Here is a 19,962-nt window from a genome sequence, read left to right as displayed (position 1 = left end):
ACCAGAGCATAAAGTTCATTATCTCCTTACCTTGTTGTTTAGGGTAGTGGCGCTGGCATCGCTCCTTTGCTCATTCATGGGTGATATCTGGGTCCACTGATTGGTTTTTGGCTCGTAGCACTCTGCAGTGTTCAGACGTACATGGCCATTAAAGCCTCCCATTGCGTAGATGTTTTCATCCAGGATAGCAACACTGACATAACACCTTTTTGAGTGCATGGGTGCTACTTCCTGCCAGGATTTCTCAATTGGGTCGAAACGTTTTACATTGTTGAAATAGTCCACACTATCGAATCCACCAATGATATACAAATACCCCTTCAAATATGCTGTTCCATGATAAGCTCTTGGACTCATTTCTTCACTTGTTATTTGGATCCACTGGTCAGCACGGGAATCATAACATTCAATAGCATTAGTAGGGCTACCGCCGCTCCAGCCACCAACTGCAAACAAAACTTCACATGGAAGACGGGGTCGGCTCATGGGGCTTAAATCTGTATTTGAGTGGCCATTTGTGTTGAGGTTAAACATAGCTCGTAGGGCATCAATGATAATTGGTTTACACTGTTCATTCCCTTTTATATAGTTGTTCATTTTGACATTGATGTTGAAGAAGTCTGTGTTCATAAAGGCAAAGCGAACCTAGAAATGTCAATTTATGAAAAAAGACAACCAAAAGTTAGAGAAGTAATGAGAAACGATCACATACAGTATACAACTTGTTTCACCATCTTCTGAGATCTTTAATAGAGATGAGCGAGCACTAAAATGCTCGGGTACTCGTTATTCGAGACGAACTTTTCCCGATGCTCGAGTGCTCGTCTCGAATAACGAACCCCATTGAAGTCAATGGGAGACTCGAGCATTTTTCAAGGGGACCAAGGCTCTGCACAGGGAAGCTTGGCCAAACACCTGGGAACCTCAGAAAAGGATGGAAACACCACGGAAATGGACAGGAAACAGCAGGGGCAGCATGCATGGATGCCTCTGAGGCTGCTTAATCGCACCATTATGCCAAAATTATGGGCAACAGCATGGCCATGACAGAGTGACAGAATGAAGCTAGATAGCATCTAAAACATGCAATAATTGACCCTGACACTATAGGGGACGGCATGCAGAGGCAGCGGCAGCAGGCTAGAGAGTGGCATGGCGACATACCCTAAATGGACTCAGGCTTCAAACCAATGGGTGGCAGAGAGGAACCAAAGGAGGTGAGCAAGAAGCGCTCAAATAATATCGGTACATGATAAAAGTTTGCCAGTATATTTTGTGGATTACACAGCAGGGTGGCGACAAAGTTAACATGGAAGCCATGAAAACAACCCAAAATTCTGCCTGACACAGCTCGTTTGATAAGGGGACCATGTATGGAGGCAGTGAACTAGTAGTAGATTAAAGGTGCTGCAGTAAAAACTATGTTAGTTGGATCTTGGCATGGAGCTGGCGCTCCGCTGCCAGGCGAGCTTTCGCCAATCCAAGCCCCTGTCTCTAGGCTACTCCCCAAACAGCACTTCTAAGAACCTTTTGTATAAGATCAAGTGTAGTAGCGTTCTTATAAGTTTAGGATATGGCGGGTGAGGGGAATGTAAACAGATGCGCAAGAAGCGCTGAAATAATATTGGTAAATGATAAAAGTTTATTAGTATATTTTGTGGATAACACAGCTGGGTGGCGACAAAGTTAACAACTTTGATGTGGAATCCATGAAAACAACCCAAATTTCTGCCTGACACACCTCGTTTGATAAAGGGACGATGTATGGAGGCAGCTATATGGACGACTTTTGGAGGTAGCAATGGAGACAACGTGTGGAGGCTGCTATGGAGACAATTTAATTTGGATAGTGCCTGTATGTGGCAGTCCCAAAAATTTTTCAAACCAGAGGAGCAGGTAGGTGGCCCTCCAGAAAAATAGAATAGATTGAGTGCCTGTATGTGGCAGTCCCAAAAAGTTTTCAAACCAGAGGAGCAGGTAGGTGGCCCTCCAGAAAAATAGAATAGATTGAGTGCCTGTATGTGGCAGTCCCAAAAAGTTTTCAAACCAGAGGAGCAGGTAGGTGGCCCTCCAGAAAAATGGAATCGATTGAGTGCCTGTATGTGGCAGTCCCAAAAAGTTTTCAAACCAGAGGAGCAGGTAGGTGGCCCTCCAGAAAAATAGAATAGATTGAGTGCCTGTATGTGGCACTCCCAAAAATTGTTTAAAACAGAGGAACGGGTCGGTGGCCCTCCAGAAAAATTGAATAGATTGAGTGCCTGTATGTGGCACTCCCAAAAATTGTTTAAAACAGAGGACCGGGTCGGTGGCCCTCCAGAAAAATTAAATGCATAAAGTACTATAGCAAGAGCCAGTGGGCCCTGTCAAAAAATAGCCAGTTTCCTCTGCTTTACTGTACAAAGAGGAGGAGAAGGAGGAAAATGAGGAGGAGGAGGAGTGGATCAATTATTCAGGTTGAGCTTCCTTCACCTGGTGGAGATTGGAAATTATGAGAAATCCAGGCTTTATTCATCTTAATAAGCGTCAGTCGACAGGCGTGTACGCTTATCGGTGATGATGCCACCAGCTGCACTGAAAACCCGCTCGGACAAGACGCTAGCGGCAGGGCAGGCAAGAACCTCCAAGGCGTACAGCGCCAGTTCGTGCCACATGTCCAGCTTTGAAACCCAGTAGTTGTAGGGAGCTGTGTGATCATTTAGGACGATGGTATGGTCAGCTACGTACTCCCTCACCATCTTTCTGTAAAGATCAGCCCTACTCTGCCGAGACTGGGGACAGGTGACAGTGTCTTGCTGGGGTGACATAAAGCTGGCAAAAGCCTTGTAAAGCGTACCCTTGCCAGTGCTGGACAAGCTGCCTGCTCGCCTACTCTCCCTCGCTACTTGTCCCGCAGAACTACGCACTCTGCCGCTAGCGCTGTCAGAAGGGAAATACTGTTTCAGCTTGTGCACCAGGGCCTGCTGGTATTCATGCATTCTCACACTCCTTTCCTCTGCAGGGATGAGAGTGGAAAGATTTTGCTTGTACCGTGGGTCCAGGAGAGGGAACACCCAGTAATCGGTGCTGGAATAAATTCTTTGAACGCGAGGGTCACGGGATAGGCAGCCTAGCATGAAATCTGCCATATGCGCCAGAGTACCAACGCGTAAGAATTCACTCCCCTCACTGGCCTGACTGTCCATTTCCTCCTCCTCCAACTCCTCTTCTTCTGCCCATACACGCTGAACAGTAAAGGACTCAACAATGGTCCCCTCTTGTGTCTCGCCAACATTCTCCTCCTCTTCCTCCTCATCCTCCTCCACCTCCACCTCCTCCGATATGCGCTGAGAAACAGACCTAAGGGTGCTTTGGCTATCAACAAGGGAATCTTCTTCCCCCGTCTCTTGTGACGAGCGCAAAGCTTCCGACTTCATGCTGATCAGAGAGTTTTTCAACAGGCCAAGCAGCGGGATGGTGAGGCTGATGATGGCGGCATCGCCACTGACCATCTGTGTTGACTCCTCAAAGCTACTCAGCACCTGACAGATATCAGACATCCACGTCCACTCCTCATTGTAGACTTGAGGAAGCTGACTGACCTGACTACCAGTTCTGGTGGAAGTTGACATCTGGCAGTCTACAATGGCTCGGCGCTGCTGGTAAACGCTGGATAACATGGTCAGTGTTGAATTCCACCTCGTGGGCACGTCGCACAACAGTCGGTGAGCGGGCAGTTGGAGGCGGCGCTGCGCTGCCCTGAGAGTGGCAGCATCTGTGCTGGACTTCCTGAAATGCGCACAGATGCGGCGCACCTTCGTGAGCAAATCTGACAGATTGGGGTATGTCTTGAGGAAACGCTGAACTATCAGATTTAACACATGGGCCAGGCATGGCACATGTGTCAGTCTGCCGAGTTGCAGAGCCGCCACCAGGTTACGGCCGTTGTCACACACAACCATGCCTGGCTTCAGGTTCAGCGGTGCCAGCCACAGATCAGTCTGCGCCGTGATGCCCTGTAATAGCTCTTGGGCGGTGTGCCTTTTATCGCCTAGGCTCAGCAGTTTGAGCACCGCCTGCTGTCGCTTAGCAACGGCACTGCTGCTGTGCCTAGAGCTACCGACTGATGGCGCCGTGCCCACGGATGGTAGTTCGGAGGAGGAGGTGGAGGAGGGGTGGGAGGAGGAGGAGGCATAGTAGGCCTGAAACACCTGGACCGAGGTAGGCCCCGCAATCCTCGGTGTCGGCAGTATATGACCAGCCCCAGGGTCAGACTCGGTCCCAGCCTCCACCAAGTTAACCCAATGTGCCGTCAGCGATATATAGTGGCCCTGCCCGGCAGCACTCGTCCACGTGTCCGTGGTCAGGTGGACCTTGTCAGAAACGGCGTTGGTCAGGGCACGGGTGATGTTGTCTGACACGTGCTGGTGCAGGGCTGGGACGGCACATCGGGAAAAGTAGTGGCGGCTGGGGACCGAATACCGAGGGGCGGCCGCCGCCATGAGGTTGCGAAAGGCCTCGGTCTCTACTAGCCTATAGGGCAGCATCTCCAGGCTAAGCAATCTGGAGATGTGCACATTAAGGGCTTGGGCGTGCGGGTGGGTTGCACTATATTTGCGTTTCCGCTCCAGCGTCTGGGGTATGGAGAGCTGAACGCTGGTGGATGCTGTGGAGGATCGTGGAGGCGACGATGGGGTTTTTGTGGCAGGGTCCTGGGCAGGGGGCTGACTATCAGCTGACACAGGGGAAGGAGCAGTGGTGTGCACGGCCGGAGGTGAACGGGCTTGTTGCCACTGAGTGGGGTGTTTAGCATTCATATGCCTGCGCATACTGGTGGTAGTTAAGCTAGTAGTGGTGGAACCCCTGCTGAGCCTGGTTTGGCAAATGTTGCACACCACAGTCCGTCGGTCATCCGGTGTTTCCTTAAAGAACCTCCAGACTTCTGAAGATCTAGCCCTCGCCGCAAGAGCCCTCGCCACGGGAGCTTCACTAGTTGACACATTTGGCGCTGATGCACCAGCTCTGGCCCTGCCTCTCCGTCTGGCCCCACCACTGCCTCTTCCAACCTGTTCTGGTCGAGGACTCTCCTCCGTCTCAGAAGCACTGTGTTCACCCGGCCTCTCAACCCAGCTTGGGTCTGTCACCTCATCATCCTCCGATCCCTCAGTCTGCTCCCCCCTCGGACTTCCTGCCCTGACAACAACTTCCCCACTGTCTGACAACCGTGTCTCCTCATCGTCGGACACCTCTTTACACACTTCCACTACGTCAAGAAGGTCATCATCACCCACAGACTGTGACTGGTGGAAAACCTGGGCATCGGAAAATTGCTCAGCAGCAACCGGACAAGTGGTTTGTGACTGTGGGAAGGGTCCAGAAAACAGTTCCTCAGAGTATGCCGGTTCAAATGCCAAATTTTCCTGGGAGGGGGCAGACTGGGGGGGAGGAGGCTGAGGTGCAGGAGCTGGAGGAGTGGCGATTTCGGTGACATGGGTGGACTGCGTGGAAGACTGACTGGTGGACAAATTGCTCGAAGCATTGTCAGCAATCCACGACATCACCTGTTCGCACTGTTCTGGCCTCAACAGTGCTCTACCACGAGTCCCAGTAACTTCAGACATGAACCTAGGGAGTGTAGCTCTGCGGCGTTCCCCTGCTCCCTCATAAGCAGGTGGTGTCTCACCCCGGCCAGGACCACGGCCTCTGACCCCTGCAGTAGTTGGACGCCCACGTCCCCGCCCTCGTCCTCTACCCCTAGCCCTCGGGTTAAACATTTTTAAAATGAGAGTTATAGCTTTAATTTTTTTTTAACTTTTTTTTGTGTTTTTTTTTTTTTTTGTGTTTTTGAGTTTTTAAAACCAAACAATGCTATCCTATTGCTATGGCTATTTTCTAGCCAAGTATGAAAGCACACTACTATGCCAGATGAGATGACACCGAGTTATTAAACAAAATAAACGTAAAATAAAAAAGGACAAATGGCAGATTGTGCCTAATTGAAATCCAACCCCTACTAAATTTTCCCACTTCGGTCTTTGCAATGGATATGTGCGTCACTAAGCGCAAAACACAGCGGTCGCAAGTCTCACTACAAATTGCTCACAATTGGCTAGTAGATGCACTGCAGCAAGTACAGCCACCAGCAGATCAACCAGAAATCAAATATATAACGCTACTGTAGGCGTAAGCCGTTTGGATTCTCCTATGGCTATTTTCTAGCCAAGTATGAAAGCACACTACTATGCCAGATGAGATGACGCTGAGTTATTAAACAAAATAAACGTAAAATAAAAAAGGACAAATGGCAGACTGTGCCTAATTGAAATCCAACCCCTACTAAATTTTCCCACTTCGGTCTTTGCAATGGATATGTGCGTCACTAAGCGCAAAACACAGCGGTCGCAAGTCTCACTACAAATTGCTCACAATTGGCTAGTAGATGCACTGCAGCAAGTACAGCCACCAGCAGATCAACCAGAAATCAAATATATAACGCTACTGTAGGCGTAAGCCGTTTGGATTCTCCTATGGCTATTTTCTAGCCAAGTATGAAAGCACACTACTATGCCAGATGAGATGACGCTGAGTTATTAAACAAAATAAACGTAAAATAAAAAAGGACAAATGGCAGACTGTGCCTAATTGAAATCCAACCCCTACTAAATTTTCCCACTTCGGTCTTTGCAATGGATATGTGCGTCACTAAGCGCAAAACACAGCGGTCGCAAGTCTCACTACAAATTGCTGACAATTGGCTAGTAGATGCACTGCAGCAAGTACAGCCACCAGCAGATCAACCAGAAATCAAATATATAACGCTACTGTAGGCGTAAGCCGTTTGGATTCTCCTATGGCTATTTTCTAGCCAAGTATGAAAGCACACTACTATGCCAGATGAGATGACGCTGAGTTATTAAACAAAATAAACGTAAAATAAAAAAGGACAAATGGCAGACTGTGCCTAATTGAAATCCAACCCCTACTAAATTTTCCCACTTCGGTCTTTGCAATGGATATGTGCGTCACTAAGCGCAAAACACAGCGGTCGCAAGTCTCACTACAAATTGCTCACAATTGGCTAGTAGATGCACTGCAGCAAGTACAGCCACCAGCAGATCAACCAGAAATCAAATATATAACGCTACTGTAGGCGTAAGCCGTTTGGATTCTCCTATGGCTATTTTCTAGCCAAGTATGAAAGCACACTACTATGCCAGATGAGATGACGCTGAGTTATTAAACAAAATAAACGTAAAATAAAAAAGGACAAATGGCAGACTGTGCCTAATTGAAATCCAACCCCTACTAAATTTTCCCACTTCGGTCTTTGCAATGGATATGTGCGTCACTAAGCGCAAAACACAGCGGTCGCAAGTCTCACTACAAATTGCTGACAATTGGCTAGTAGATGCACTGCAGCAAGTACAGCCACCAGCAGATCAACCAGTAATCAAATATATAACGCTACTGTAGGCGTAAGCCGTTTGGATTCTCCTATGGCTATTTTCTAGCCAAGTATGAAAGCACACTACTATGCCAGATGAGATGACGCTGAGTTATTAAACAAAATAAACGTAAAATATAAAAGGACAAATGGCAGACTGTGCCTAATTGAAATCCAACCCCTACTAAATTTTCCCACTTCGGTCTTTGCAATGGATATGTGCGTCACTAAGCGCAAAACACAGCGGTCGCAAGTCTCACTACAAATTGCTCACAATTGGCTAGTAGATGCACTGCAGCAAGTACAGCCACCAGCAGATCAACCAGAAATCAAATATATAACGCTACTGTAGGCGTAAGCCGTTTGGATTCTCCTATGGCTATTTTCTAGCCAAGTATGAAAGCACACTACTATGCCAGATGAGATGACGCTGAGTTATTAAACAAAATAAACGTAAAATAAAAAAGGACAAATGGCAGACTGTGCCTAATTGAAATCCAACCCCTACTAAATTTTCCCACTTCGGTCTTTGCAATGGATATGTGCGTCACTAAGCGCAAAACACAGCGGTCGCAAGTCTCACTACAAATTGCTCACAATTGGCTAGTAGATGCACTGCAGCAAGTACAGCCACCAGCAGATCAACCAGAAATCAAATATATAACGCTACTGTAGGCGTAAGCCGTTTGGATTCTCCTATGGCTATTTTCTAGCCAAGTATGAAAGCACACTACTATGCCAGATGAGATGACACTGAGTTATTAAACAAAATAAACGTAAAATAAAAAAGGAAAAATGGCAGACTGTGCCTAATTGAAATCCAACCCCTACTAAATTTTCCCACTTTGGTGTTTGAGGTGGATATGTGTGCCACTAAGAGCTAAACATAACGGTAGCAAGTCCCCCTGCTAATTCCTCACAAAATGGTACTAGATGCAAATAAAAAAAAAAAAAAGTAGAACGTTATTGTAGCCCTAAGAAGGGCTGTTGGGTTCTTGGAGAATCACTCCTGCCTAACAGTAAGCTAATAGAACACCCTAACGCTTTCCCTGACCAGCAGCAGCTCTCTCCCTAGCGGCATCCAGACACAGAATGATCCGAGCAGCGCGGGCAGCGGCTAGTCTATCCCAGGGTCACCTGATCTGGCCAGCCAACCACTGCTATCGACGTGTAAGGGTACCACGTCATGCTGGGTGGAGTGCAGAGTCTCCTGGCTTGTGATTGGCTCTGTTTCTGGCCGCCAAAAAGCAAAACGGCGGGAGCTGCCATTTTCTCGAGCGGGCGAAGTATTCGTCCGAGCAACGAGCAGTTTCGAGTACGCTAATGCTCGAACGAGCATCAAGCTCGGACGAGCATGTTCGCTCATCTCTAATCTTTAACATTTTTAATATAAACCTCTTTGCAAGTTTGGGTATTTATGGCTTTTTCATCACTGTTTCTAATTCTCTTAGTAGCCAAGGCAAAAGAAATATTGACTGAGAGGAGAATCTATTCATCACTACTAAGATTTAATAAGAATCTGGTTATTTTCAGTCAACAAAAATTAATCTGAGTATTTTCCGTCTCGCTCCAGACTTATATGGTATATATGATGATAACTTTGTTTTATTGGAAACTGCGATTTTCAATTTTCTTTAAAATGTATAGAATGAAAGAGGACCTCATTTCTTATTTTAAAAACAACCTTGTGTTTTAGAGGACAATTAAATCAATTGTCAATTCAATGGGGATCATTTATCTTTCCTGTTCGTCCTAGGGCAGCATATACATAAGGGTTAGTGTCCTCCTACTGTCGGATAGAAGAGACATGTTAATTAGCAGTAAAGAAGAACTTAATTAAACTAATTACATGGTACCACTGCATATAGAAGAGAGAGAGAAGGTTAGGATTCATTTTTGTTTGTCTCTATAAGATCGAAGAAGATATTAACTTAGTGAATAAGGGACTGAGTTATCTCCCAGGTTTCGAATTTCGCCCTTGAATTGAGAATTGATAATTCTCCTGTCATAGAAGCAAGGAATCGAGTTTCTCGCTTTATAGTCAGGGATTGATATTCTACCCTGTTTCTGGGATGACACTGTCCCAGGAACTATATGGTATATTGGGATTGATTGCTGTCCCTGTTTGATACCAAGTGCTGTAATTTGCTTACACTTAGCGTGGAAGCCACACTTCCGGGCATGCACCAAACAGATCTGGACGGCTCATGTGCGCGAGCCCGGGCAAGTACTTGAGTGTGGCGTGTGATGCACTTCCTTTCCACGCCTCTTTGTTGTCCCTAAGATACGCATTTTGTTGGGATGGTTCCGCCTCCGGAGGTGAAGCTGGTAATTGGCACCCTTATTTAACGTGATGTGGCTCTTAGGGGAGCTGCACTCTGCCAGGCAGCGGACCCCTCTGCATCCCATGGTATTTATTGCTGCTTTTAGTCCCTGTAGGTGTTTTTACAATGCTGTAAACTAACATAGTATCTATTTTTCACGGAGATGGGCTCTACAGTCTCCACACCTCTGGCCTCCTTGCCGCGATTAAGGAAAAGTAGGTTCCTCACTCTCCCCCCCCCCCCCCCCCCTCCAGGCGCACCTTTCTAAGACGTCCATTTAGAAATCCTGTGATATGGCGAAACTTTCACCAAAATTACAGACAACACAAATATAAAACAGAATAGAGCAAATTGTTCCCTAAGAAAAAGCTGTTCTCTGATCAGAAGGACCAATGACTACAGGAATCCCTCTCCAATAGGAGAAGACTCAAGAAGTTTGCCCTTCAGTGGACCCATACTTCCAAAGACGCATGGGTAACCTCTCCCATTTCTCTAGTCTAAAATTCAAGGTGTTTCCAGAAGAAAAATACTTCATAAACAAGAAAGAAAACCCAGTAGTATGCCAGTTGTTGGAAGAATTTATTCTAAAAAGAGCATTGGAAGAGCTTCCAAAAAACACCTCAAGGGAGTCTGCTCTCCTGTGTTTGCTCTTCTCAAAGATAGAGGAGATTGGAGGCTGGTAATCCATTTCACTTACCTCAATACATTCTTTGTAAAGAAAAATTTCGAATGGAGTCCATATGATTGGTAATAAATCTGGTACAACCAAATTACTTCTTTGACAAAATAGACCTCACAGATGTATATCTACATGTGCCAATATTGCCAAATCAAAAGAAGTACCTACACCCAGCATACATATTTCAGAAAGAAACCAGACACCTACAGATTACTTGCCTACCCTTTTCCATCATTTCAGCACCCCAAGTATTCACCAAACTTATAGTGGTCTTGAAGGCAACTCTGAGAGAGTCCAGTGTGTTTGTAGTCCCTTATCTGGATGACTGGTTGATTCGGGCAAAGTCCCAGGAAATCCTGAGAGCTCATGTATCTGCTACCCTAAACATACTATCCCAAGATGGGTTTATCATGAATATGAACAAATATACACTCACCACTTTATTAGGTACACCTGTCCAACTGCTCTTTAACACTTAATTTGTAATCAGCCAATCACATGGCGGCAACTTAGGCATGTAAACATGGCCAAGACAATCTCCTGCAGTTCAAACCGAGCATCAGTATGGGGAAGAAAGGTGATTTGAGTGCCTTTGAACGTGGCATGGTTGTTGGTGCCAGAAGGGCTGGTCTGAGTATTTCAGAAACTGCTGATCTACTGGGATTTTCACGCACAACCATCTCTAGGGTTTACAGAGAATGGTCCGAAAAAGAAAAAACATCCAGTGAGCGGCAGTTCTGTGGGTGGAAATGCCTTGTTGATGCCAGAGGTCAGAGGAGAATGGGCAGACTGGTTCGAGCTGATAGAAAGGCAACAGTGACTCAAATCGCCACCCGTTACAACCAAGGTAGGCAGAAGAGCATCTCTGAACGCACAGTACGTCGAACTTTGAGGCAGATGGGCTACAGCAGCACAAGACCACACCGGGTGCCACTCCTTTCAGCTAAGAACAGGAAACTGAGGCTACAATTTGCACAAGCTCATCGAAATTGGACAGTAGAAGATTGGAAAAACATTGCCTGGTCTGATGAGTCTTGATTTCTGCTGCGACATTCAGATGGTAGGGTCAGAATTTGGCGTCAACAACATGAAAGCATGGATCCATCCTGCCTTGTATCAACGGTTCAGGCTGGTGGTGGTGGTGTCATGGTGTGGGGAATATTTTCTTGGCACTCTTTGGGCCCCTTGGTACCAATTGAGCATCGTTGCAACGCCACAGCCTACCTGAGTATTGTTGCTGACCATGTCCATCCCTGTATGACCACAATGTACCCAACATCTGATGGCTACTTTCAGCAGGATAATGCGCCATGTCATAAAGCTGGAATCATCTCAGACTGGTTTCTTGAACATGACAATGAGTTCACTGTACTCAAATGGCCTCCACAGTCACCAGATCTCAATCCAATAGAGCATCTTTGGGATGTGGTGGAACGGGAGATTCGCTTCATGGAGGTGCAGCCGACAAATCTGCGGCAACTGTGTGATGCCATCATGTCAATATGGACCAAAATCTCTGGGGAATGCTTCCAGCACCTTGTTGAATCTATGCCACGAAGAATTGAAGCAGTTCTGAAGGCAAAAGGGGGTCCAACCCATTACTAGCATGGTGTAACTAATAAAGTGGCCGGTGAGTGTATCCTACTTCCCTTTCCCAAAATAAAGTTTCTAGGATACATTGTGGATACCATCCAAGTGAAGTTATTTCTCTCTCAGAAAAGAATAGAGAACATGATTTACACCCTGAAGGGCAAAGGGGAGATTCTGGGTCCTACTGCAAGCAGTCCTCAACGACTGGATCTCCATCACATATGAACAACTGGATGCCTGTACCTCAGAAAATGGAACTTTAGTGGTGGCTGGCTCCCCATCATTTTCAGAAAGGTCGTTCCTTCAAGACCTTGAAACCAATAATCCTGACCAAACCTCGGCTGGACTGCTCACTTAGGATTCTTGTGGTTACAGAAAAAATAGGCTCCATATGAGGAAAGGCTCTCTTCAAATTCAAACACTCTCTTATAAGTTTTTCCTTCCATTCCTCTAATTCCAAAAGTCCTAAGGAAAGGTCAGGACAAAGGGGCGGAAGCAATCGCAATTTTGCCCCATTGGTCAGGGAGGGCTTGGTATCAGCTTGTTTTACAACTTTCGACAGAAATAATCTTTCACCTAGCACTGAAAGAGAATCTGTTGAGCCAGAAAGGGTTTTATCATCCGAACATATAACATCTACCATCTAGCAGCATGGAGGCTGAGCGGCTATGCTCAAAATCCGAGAGATGACGTTATGAACACACTTCTGGCTTCCAGGAAACCTAGTACAACTAAAAAATATTCCAGGGTCTGGCGAATTTATAACTCCTGGTATATTTGAAATAATACGGATACAGAGGAGGTTTTGTCTGTACTTCGATTCCTTCAGGAAGATTATTCTAAAGGCTTAAAACCTAACACACTCGAAGTCCATTTCACTGCAATCAACACTTCTCTAGAAGGGAAGTATTGTGGTAAACCATTAGTATCCAGGTTCCTGAAGGGCATCCAGAAATTAGACCTACATTTCGTCATCTACTACCTCCTTGAGACCTTACCTTGGTCCTGAAACAATTGGCCTCCGAAGGCCCTGAAACTCTTACTGATATTCACATCAGAAGGTTATCTCTGAAGACACTGTTTTTGATGGCAATAAACTCTGCTCAACGAGTAAGTGAGCTTCAAGCTCTTTCCATTACAGAACCATACTTAAGGATTCTTCCAGCTTCTGTTATTCTCTGAACCACGCCAGGGTTTCTTCCAAAGCTTATAGCTGTGTCTAACATCAATTAAGAAATAGTTCTCCCTGCTCTATCTGAACCGGTTTTTCAAAGTTCAGACATTAAGAGTGTATCCTAGTGTAATCCTAGTGTATCTGGAAGCTACCAAGATCTTCGGGAAATCAGAGGTCCTATTTGTACAATTCCAAGTCCCTATAAAGGGAAGAAAACCACCAAAACAACTTTGGCAAAATGGATTGCCATTAAAGAATTCTACATATTAGAGGGTATTTTACCCCCTGCAGGTATCAGAGCACATTCAACTAGATTAACTAACACATACATGAGGCACTATCGACTGGACATCCTGGATGTAGAGGGTTTGGCCTTTGGCGCAAGAGTGATCCAGGCTGCTTTTAACAAATCCTTCCCTGGTTGGGATTAAGTCTTTTATGCATGTCCTGCCATAGGATGAACAGGAATAGTGAAATTTGCTTACGTGAAATATCCATTTCCTGGAGTTCATAGGCAGCCCTTATGATTACTGCTTTTAGTGATGCATCCTAACCTTCTCTCTCTCCTATATACAGTGGTACCATGGTTTCACTGTACTGCTAATTGACATGTCTCTTCTATCCCACAGTGAGCGGACATAAGCCCTTATGTATGTGCTGCCTATGGACTCCAGGAAATGGAAATTTCAGGTAAGCAAATTTCACACTTAGTCAGGACATTTGGCATGTCTTTCTTTGCTTTTTCTGGGTTTTGGACTTGTTTCATTTATCTTAGAGGTTGATTGATATAAAAGGCAGCTGAATCTGTGGCATTTTTAATAAAAAGTTGCACAAAAAATATCAGGTGCAACTATGAAAAATTATTGTGTGCCGCAATTTGGTAGGTGAGTGGAAAAGTTGCAGACACAAATATACAAATGTACCAAAAAGTTGCTAAAAGTTGCTGAAAGATAAAAAATAAAACAATCCAAAGATTAATGACCGCCAATAACTCGCTTATCTCTAAAAGGCACTAAATATAATTTTATATTACTGTATATTATCGTTCACATGCCTGAAAGCCTCCATGGGGCTTCCATAACCACAGAACTGCTCCCAAAATCTCATTCTTTTACTGGAAGGAGCCTCATATCACAAAATGACTGTTAAGATACTGTCACAGTTGACCACAGCATCTGAGAGGTTGAACATCCATGATTTGAATTGCTGGCAGATGTCTACGCTGTAAAACTATAATCATCCAGATCTGGCACAAGCTCCTACACTGCGCCATGTATAATCTGTAATGTGTTCTGTGCTGTGTTATGTTGTTTGTAACAATATATAAATTATAATTGCAAAAAGTAAAAAATGATTATTACCTCTGGAAGAAGAAGTGAAATGTGATGTTTTCGTTGTTCTGGGCTATGACTGATCCACTTCACAATAGCTTCAAATGCAGTTTCCTCCTGTTTGATGTTTAGTTCGTCCTTTTCTAGAAGGCCTTTAAGTTCCACGGCTGATAAGTCAAGGAACTCATCTGAGAGCTTAGCTATATCTTCAAAGTTGTGTAAGATGTACATGTGTGCCTCCTGGTGCAGCTCGGGGGAGTAATAACACTCTGTGAACCTATAGAGTCCAATACAATTTCCATGGCACAGTTGTTTTTTCAGAAATTTGGAGCAGAGTTGTACGAGACTAAGAATATTTAAGTAATCTGCCGCAATAAACACACTTTCCACATTATTACAGGTGATTGGGACGGTCCAGGTGTAGGCAAACTCTATGATCAATTTCATAATCTCCGGATCGATACCAGGGATGTCATACACGTCATCTTCACTGCTGATCCAGCTGCTGGTGAACAATGCTCTGCAGGTACAAATACATTGGCCTTACAAGCATGAGCTAACAACAAAAATACATGAAAGATGTAACTGGAACAAAGTAGGTTACAAAAGGCAAAACATAAATTGACTTCAACTCTGAGAGAGAAAAACAGTCTCTCAAACATCAAGAGAAACTTAGTGTTAAACTATCTCTAGACAACTCTGCGCTGACACATGTAAAATCTCTGGAAAACACGAAGGGGAAGAGACAAGCCGGAATACAAACTTTAGCTGACTTATACACTGATGGGGTGCTGGCTTCATCTGAATTTGATCTGGATCATCTCACACCAAAGTGTCCCCGTCTGTAAATAACCATATGACACAATTATATATTTTCCATCAGGCATACCTCACTCCGGTGCACATGCAGAAAATGGGTCGGTACAGTCCTACATGTGGCTCTTTGGATGCCGACTTCATGCATATGATATGGGAATGTACCCCTATAGCAAGATTCTGGAAACATATTGCAGATTATCACACGGTCCCATGTGTACCCAAGGTGTACCTCCGGACAAATCTGGGGCACATGGTGGGACAGAACAGTCCGGTCATAAGATAAGGATACTTTAACGGCACCTACAGATCCAAAGTTACCAGAATCCCCTTGCGAGTAATGTTTTGTTTCTGTTATCCGGTTGCGTTGTACTAGGACATGGAGTAGGCCTATGATACGACTGATACACAATAAACCACAGCTATGGAGACACATGATGTAGGGGAGGCGGATGGTAGAATATTTAAGCGACTACTGAAAGAAAGTGTTTCCAATACTCCAATGTCTCCAATTTTTTTTTATCGGCATGTACTAAATAATTGTGTATAATGCAGCTGTATTTCTTTTTTTTTTTCAATAAAAAGGTTTAAAAAATCTGCAGACATTGTGGTCCCGGATTTCGGGCTCTCTCCTGCTGTTCCACTCGGCGGGACATAAATTGGATGAATTTCTATGGTGATACAGAGAGGGAACAGGGGAGCAGAGAGGGAGGGCACAATAAGAGGGGGAGCAGATAAGGGGCATAATAGGGAAGGGGAGCAGAGAAATGGGGACCAAAGAGGGGGAGCAGAGACTGGTTCATAATAAGAGGGGCAGCAGAAAAAGGGACCACAATAAGAGGGGAGAGGGAATAGGGCATTGTACATGGTGGTGTAAGAGCCATTATTCTAGGAATTATACTGTGTGGGCATACTAGGGGGTGGGGCAAGGGGCGTGGTTTATCATGCTAACAAATTTGTGGCATGCTACTCTTTTTGTCCCTCTTTCTTCATCCCAAAGGTTGAGAGGTATGATCTGATATCCTTTCAAGAGAAAATTTTCACTTTGCCATAACTACAAAAAAGGATGCAAAAATCCAAAGAAAAGGGACATGATCATTATTTTAATTTCCACTTTGGGTGTAGTGCTGCACTCTTAACTTTAACCCTCTCGGAGCTAAAACAACGGTCCAGGACTGATCCAGAAGTCCCAATGTTAAAATATAAAGAGATAGAAATAAAAATATATAGATTTCTTATCTGACCGGAGCTCCAGACGTTCACAGAGGTTTTCACTCCAAACCTTCAAAATAATTGTTCTCGTTTGTTCTCCGTTCTGCTCACAGCACAAATCCACAGATTCTCCAGATAAGAGTAGCCCACTGTTCAGACCCACGTGGATGCAGTTTTCGTTCCTCCTATTGTTACCACCGTTCACCACAGCGGACCACTAGAAGAAACACGCACTCCAATCGTGTAGAATGTCTTCATAAAATGCTTTAATAAAATTGAATACTACTCACAAACGTTTAGTAAAAATGCGCATATCTATAGAAAGGACACCAGCCTCACACAACCGCCCGACCCTGGGTTTCGCCGACACAGCTTCTTCCAGGGCGTAGCTAGTGTCTAACTCCCGGGAGCTAACCCACCCGGGAGTTAGACATCAGCTACGCCCCGGAAGAAGCTGTGTAGTATTCAATTTTATTAAAGCATTTTATGAAGACATTCTACACGATTGGAGTGCGTGTTTCTTCTAGTGGTCCGCTATTTAACTTCTAGCCAACTGCACATAATACATATGCTCATCTTACAGCATACAGCACTCTCTCTGATCACCTACACCAATAGGCACACTGGGGGATAGGTAGCTGTAGCATGCCTTACAGACAACCCCCTATAGGTCATGCTCAGATCTAGGCACATCATATTTGTGCTTTTTAAATGTTTTTAAATGTTTGTTCAGAGTGAGATTACTATTGTTAAATAAAAAACTTTTTTCGATTACAACGATATGTTTTAAATCGTACATTCTTAGCCATCATATACAATTCCCCTCTTTGCTTTTTAATTTTTGAAGTACTTATCAGGGAGTTGTGGCTACTATAGTCCACAGGCATACATAAAACGTTCTTAATCATGTCATGGTTGACCATAGTTAAGAACGGGTGTTCCGCGTTGGTTTTTGTCAGGAATGCACTGTGGAAATATGATAGGAAAATCCAATAGACTTGAATCTTTGAAGTTCGGCTGGAGCATTGGAATTTTTTCATTACAAGTTTACCCAAGCAGTTGGTTGGTTCCGTGCTTCATACAATATGTTCTGGGGCTGGAGGTGAGCTGGATTTAGCTATCTCTCTGATAACTTATGGAGGACTGCAGAAAACTACACAGTGGCGAACTTTGAAAAGAGACTGTTTTAGGTGCAAAAAAGTGACAAATGAGCACAAACACTATGAAAAGTCTCCAAAATGGCAAGCCAAAAGTTTGATACATGTACCCCAAAGAGTCTTTGAACATAATAATCACTGACCTAAAGTAAGGACTACAGCCACAGAGGATGTTCTTATGAGCCTTGAACTCCACCCCGCTGGCTTTAATCACCACGTCACACAGCTTTCCCTCCAATCTCAGCTCATTAAATACAGTGTAAGCCATCGGGTCCATTTTATGTTCCATGTTGCTGGTGGGGATGTTATCTTCGATCTCCATGGTGGACATATCGTGGACATATCGAGGTCTATACTGTCATTTCACTTCGTCTATCACCTCTTCTATAATGACATCACAACCTGCATTGTACATGAGGATTCTATACAGAATAGTTAGGAAGGGGCATAGATGTCGGATATGTTCTTGTACAGTATATGCAGATCTTTATTATTTTGCTCCTTTAGGATTTTTATACTAATAAATAGTACATATATTATACATTTAGGAGCATTATCATCTTTTCACTTTGACTGGAGCAATGCTTTTATCAATATAAATTTGGATGGTTACCGCAAACACATCCTCCTGACTGTAAGAGGAGACCACCCATCAAACGGTGTGAGTTAGCTGGGAAACTGAGCAGATTGTACATAGGGGAACATTTATCAGGGCTTTGCACCACAATTCTGGCATTCAAGCCCTTAAAAAGTGGCAATTTTGGCAAATGGCCATGATGTGCGACTATTTTTACTGTTACTCCACCTCCGCGTCAAATAGGCATGGAGGGGTGTGAAAGGGGTGTGTCCGGCAGTGCAGTGGAACGGTGTGGAGTGAAATTGACCCATACCCGTGCACTGCCTGTAGCCTGTGTTCGTTCAGGTGAAGGCTAGACCGCAATACTACAGGGAAAAGACCTGCTGTAAAAGTGCCTTGTTGGTGCTGTGCATCATGGCTGCCTACCGGGATTTGATCCAGCGGGGGTGGGGTGTGCTATAATGTCCCCATTTTGAGCTATCTGCAGGCAGTATATCATAGAGCAGGAGGAGCTGGACATATTGACATATTGCATAGTGTCCTATCTACAGGCAGTATGTTATAGCGCAGAAGGAGCTGAGCAGATTGAACACATTGGGGCACATTTACTAAGGGTCCAAACACCGCATTTTTGTCAGGTTTCCCGACTTTTTACCGTTTTGCCCTGAATTGCCCCGGGTTTTTGGCGCACGCGATTGGATTGTGGCGCATCAGCGCCGGCTTGCATGTGACACAGATCGGAGGCGTGGACGTCGGACAACCCGACTGATTCGTACAAACCGCGGAATTTAAAAACCAAATTGTGTCGCAAGATCAGCACTTACATGCCCCGGGAAGGAGATGGTGAACTCCGGCCGGCCTCAGTGCGGAAGCGACACATGCACAATATTGGGCACACGATCCTAGTGGATCGCGGCAGACTGGAATCCTCATTGGACATTCCGGATCGGCGGCGTCAACGGGACGGGTAAGTAAATGTGCCCCAGTATCTTATTTACTGGCGCTGATTCATTGCATATAGTGTTCTATCTGCAGGCAGCATATTAAAGGTCACGAGGAGGTGATTAGATCGTTTACTGTTTCCTATTTGCAGGCAGCATGTTATAGAGCAGAAGGAGCTGAGAAGATTGTGTATAGTGACCTATCTGCAGGGGGCTGGCTGGCTTTATACTAAAGGGGTATATACCTGGCTATAGTATATAGCCAGCCAGTATATAGCCATCTGGCTATAGTATTTAGCTATTGTATATAGCCAGCCCCCTGTAGTGTATAGCCATCCCACTTTAGTATATAGCCAGCCTCCTGTAGTATAAAGCCACTGTATATAGTCACTGAGAAAAACAACTCAACAGGTAAACAATAAGCCAGCTCTGTCAACCAAAAAATATTAAATTTATGTCTTTGAAAAGATATGAAAAACAAATGAGATTTTCTCTATATTACAGTATATACTCAAGCATAAGCCGGCCCAAGTATAAGCCGAGGTACCTAATTTTACCACCAAAAACTGGGAAAACTGATTGACTCAAGTATAAGCCAAGGGCTGGAAATGAAATGGTCCCAGCTCCCTTTAGTATATAGCCAGCCCCCTGTAGTTTATAGCCAGGGGTATATACTACAGGGAGTTGGCTATATACTTAAGGTGGCTGGCTATATATTACGAGGGCTGGCAGGCTATATAC

General features: G+C 44.8%; 1 protein-coding gene across 3 annotated transcripts in view; it reads right to left on the bottom strand.

Annotated features, from left to right (window-relative positions):
• Positions 1-18,078, bottom strand: part of LOC140134260 (kelch-like protein 10) — a 32,181-nt gene extending 14,103 nt beyond the window's left edge. The window contains exons 1-4 of one of the 3 annotated variants that reach the window (XM_072154843.1): positions 17,847-17,938; positions 15,282-15,360; positions 14,549-15,038; positions 31-645 (exon numbers count right to left, since the gene is read on the bottom strand). In XM_072154843.1, the coding sequence (XP_072010944.1) occupies positions 31-645; positions 14,549-15,038; positions 15,282-15,319 (1,143 nt within the window). In that variant the 5' untranslated portion in view covers positions 15,320-15,360; positions 17,847-17,938. Of the gene's footprint in view, positions 1-30; positions 646-14,548; positions 15,039-15,281; positions 15,361-16,578; positions 16,763-17,846 lie in introns of those variants that run through there. The other 2 variants (XM_072154844.1, XM_072154842.1) reach the window with 2 other exon arrangements.
• Positions 18,079-19,962: the final 1,884 nt, after the last annotated feature.

This window comes from Engystomops pustulosus, chromosome 5, assembly GCF_040894005.1.
Source record: "Engystomops pustulosus chromosome 5, aEngPut4.maternal, whole genome shotgun sequence".
In the NCBI taxonomy this organism is placed as follows: domain Eukaryota; kingdom Metazoa; phylum Chordata; class Amphibia; order Anura; family Leptodactylidae; genus Engystomops; species Engystomops pustulosus.
The sequence above is the reverse complement of the archived record's forward strand: the minus strand, read 5'-3'. Positions and strand labels throughout refer to the sequence as shown.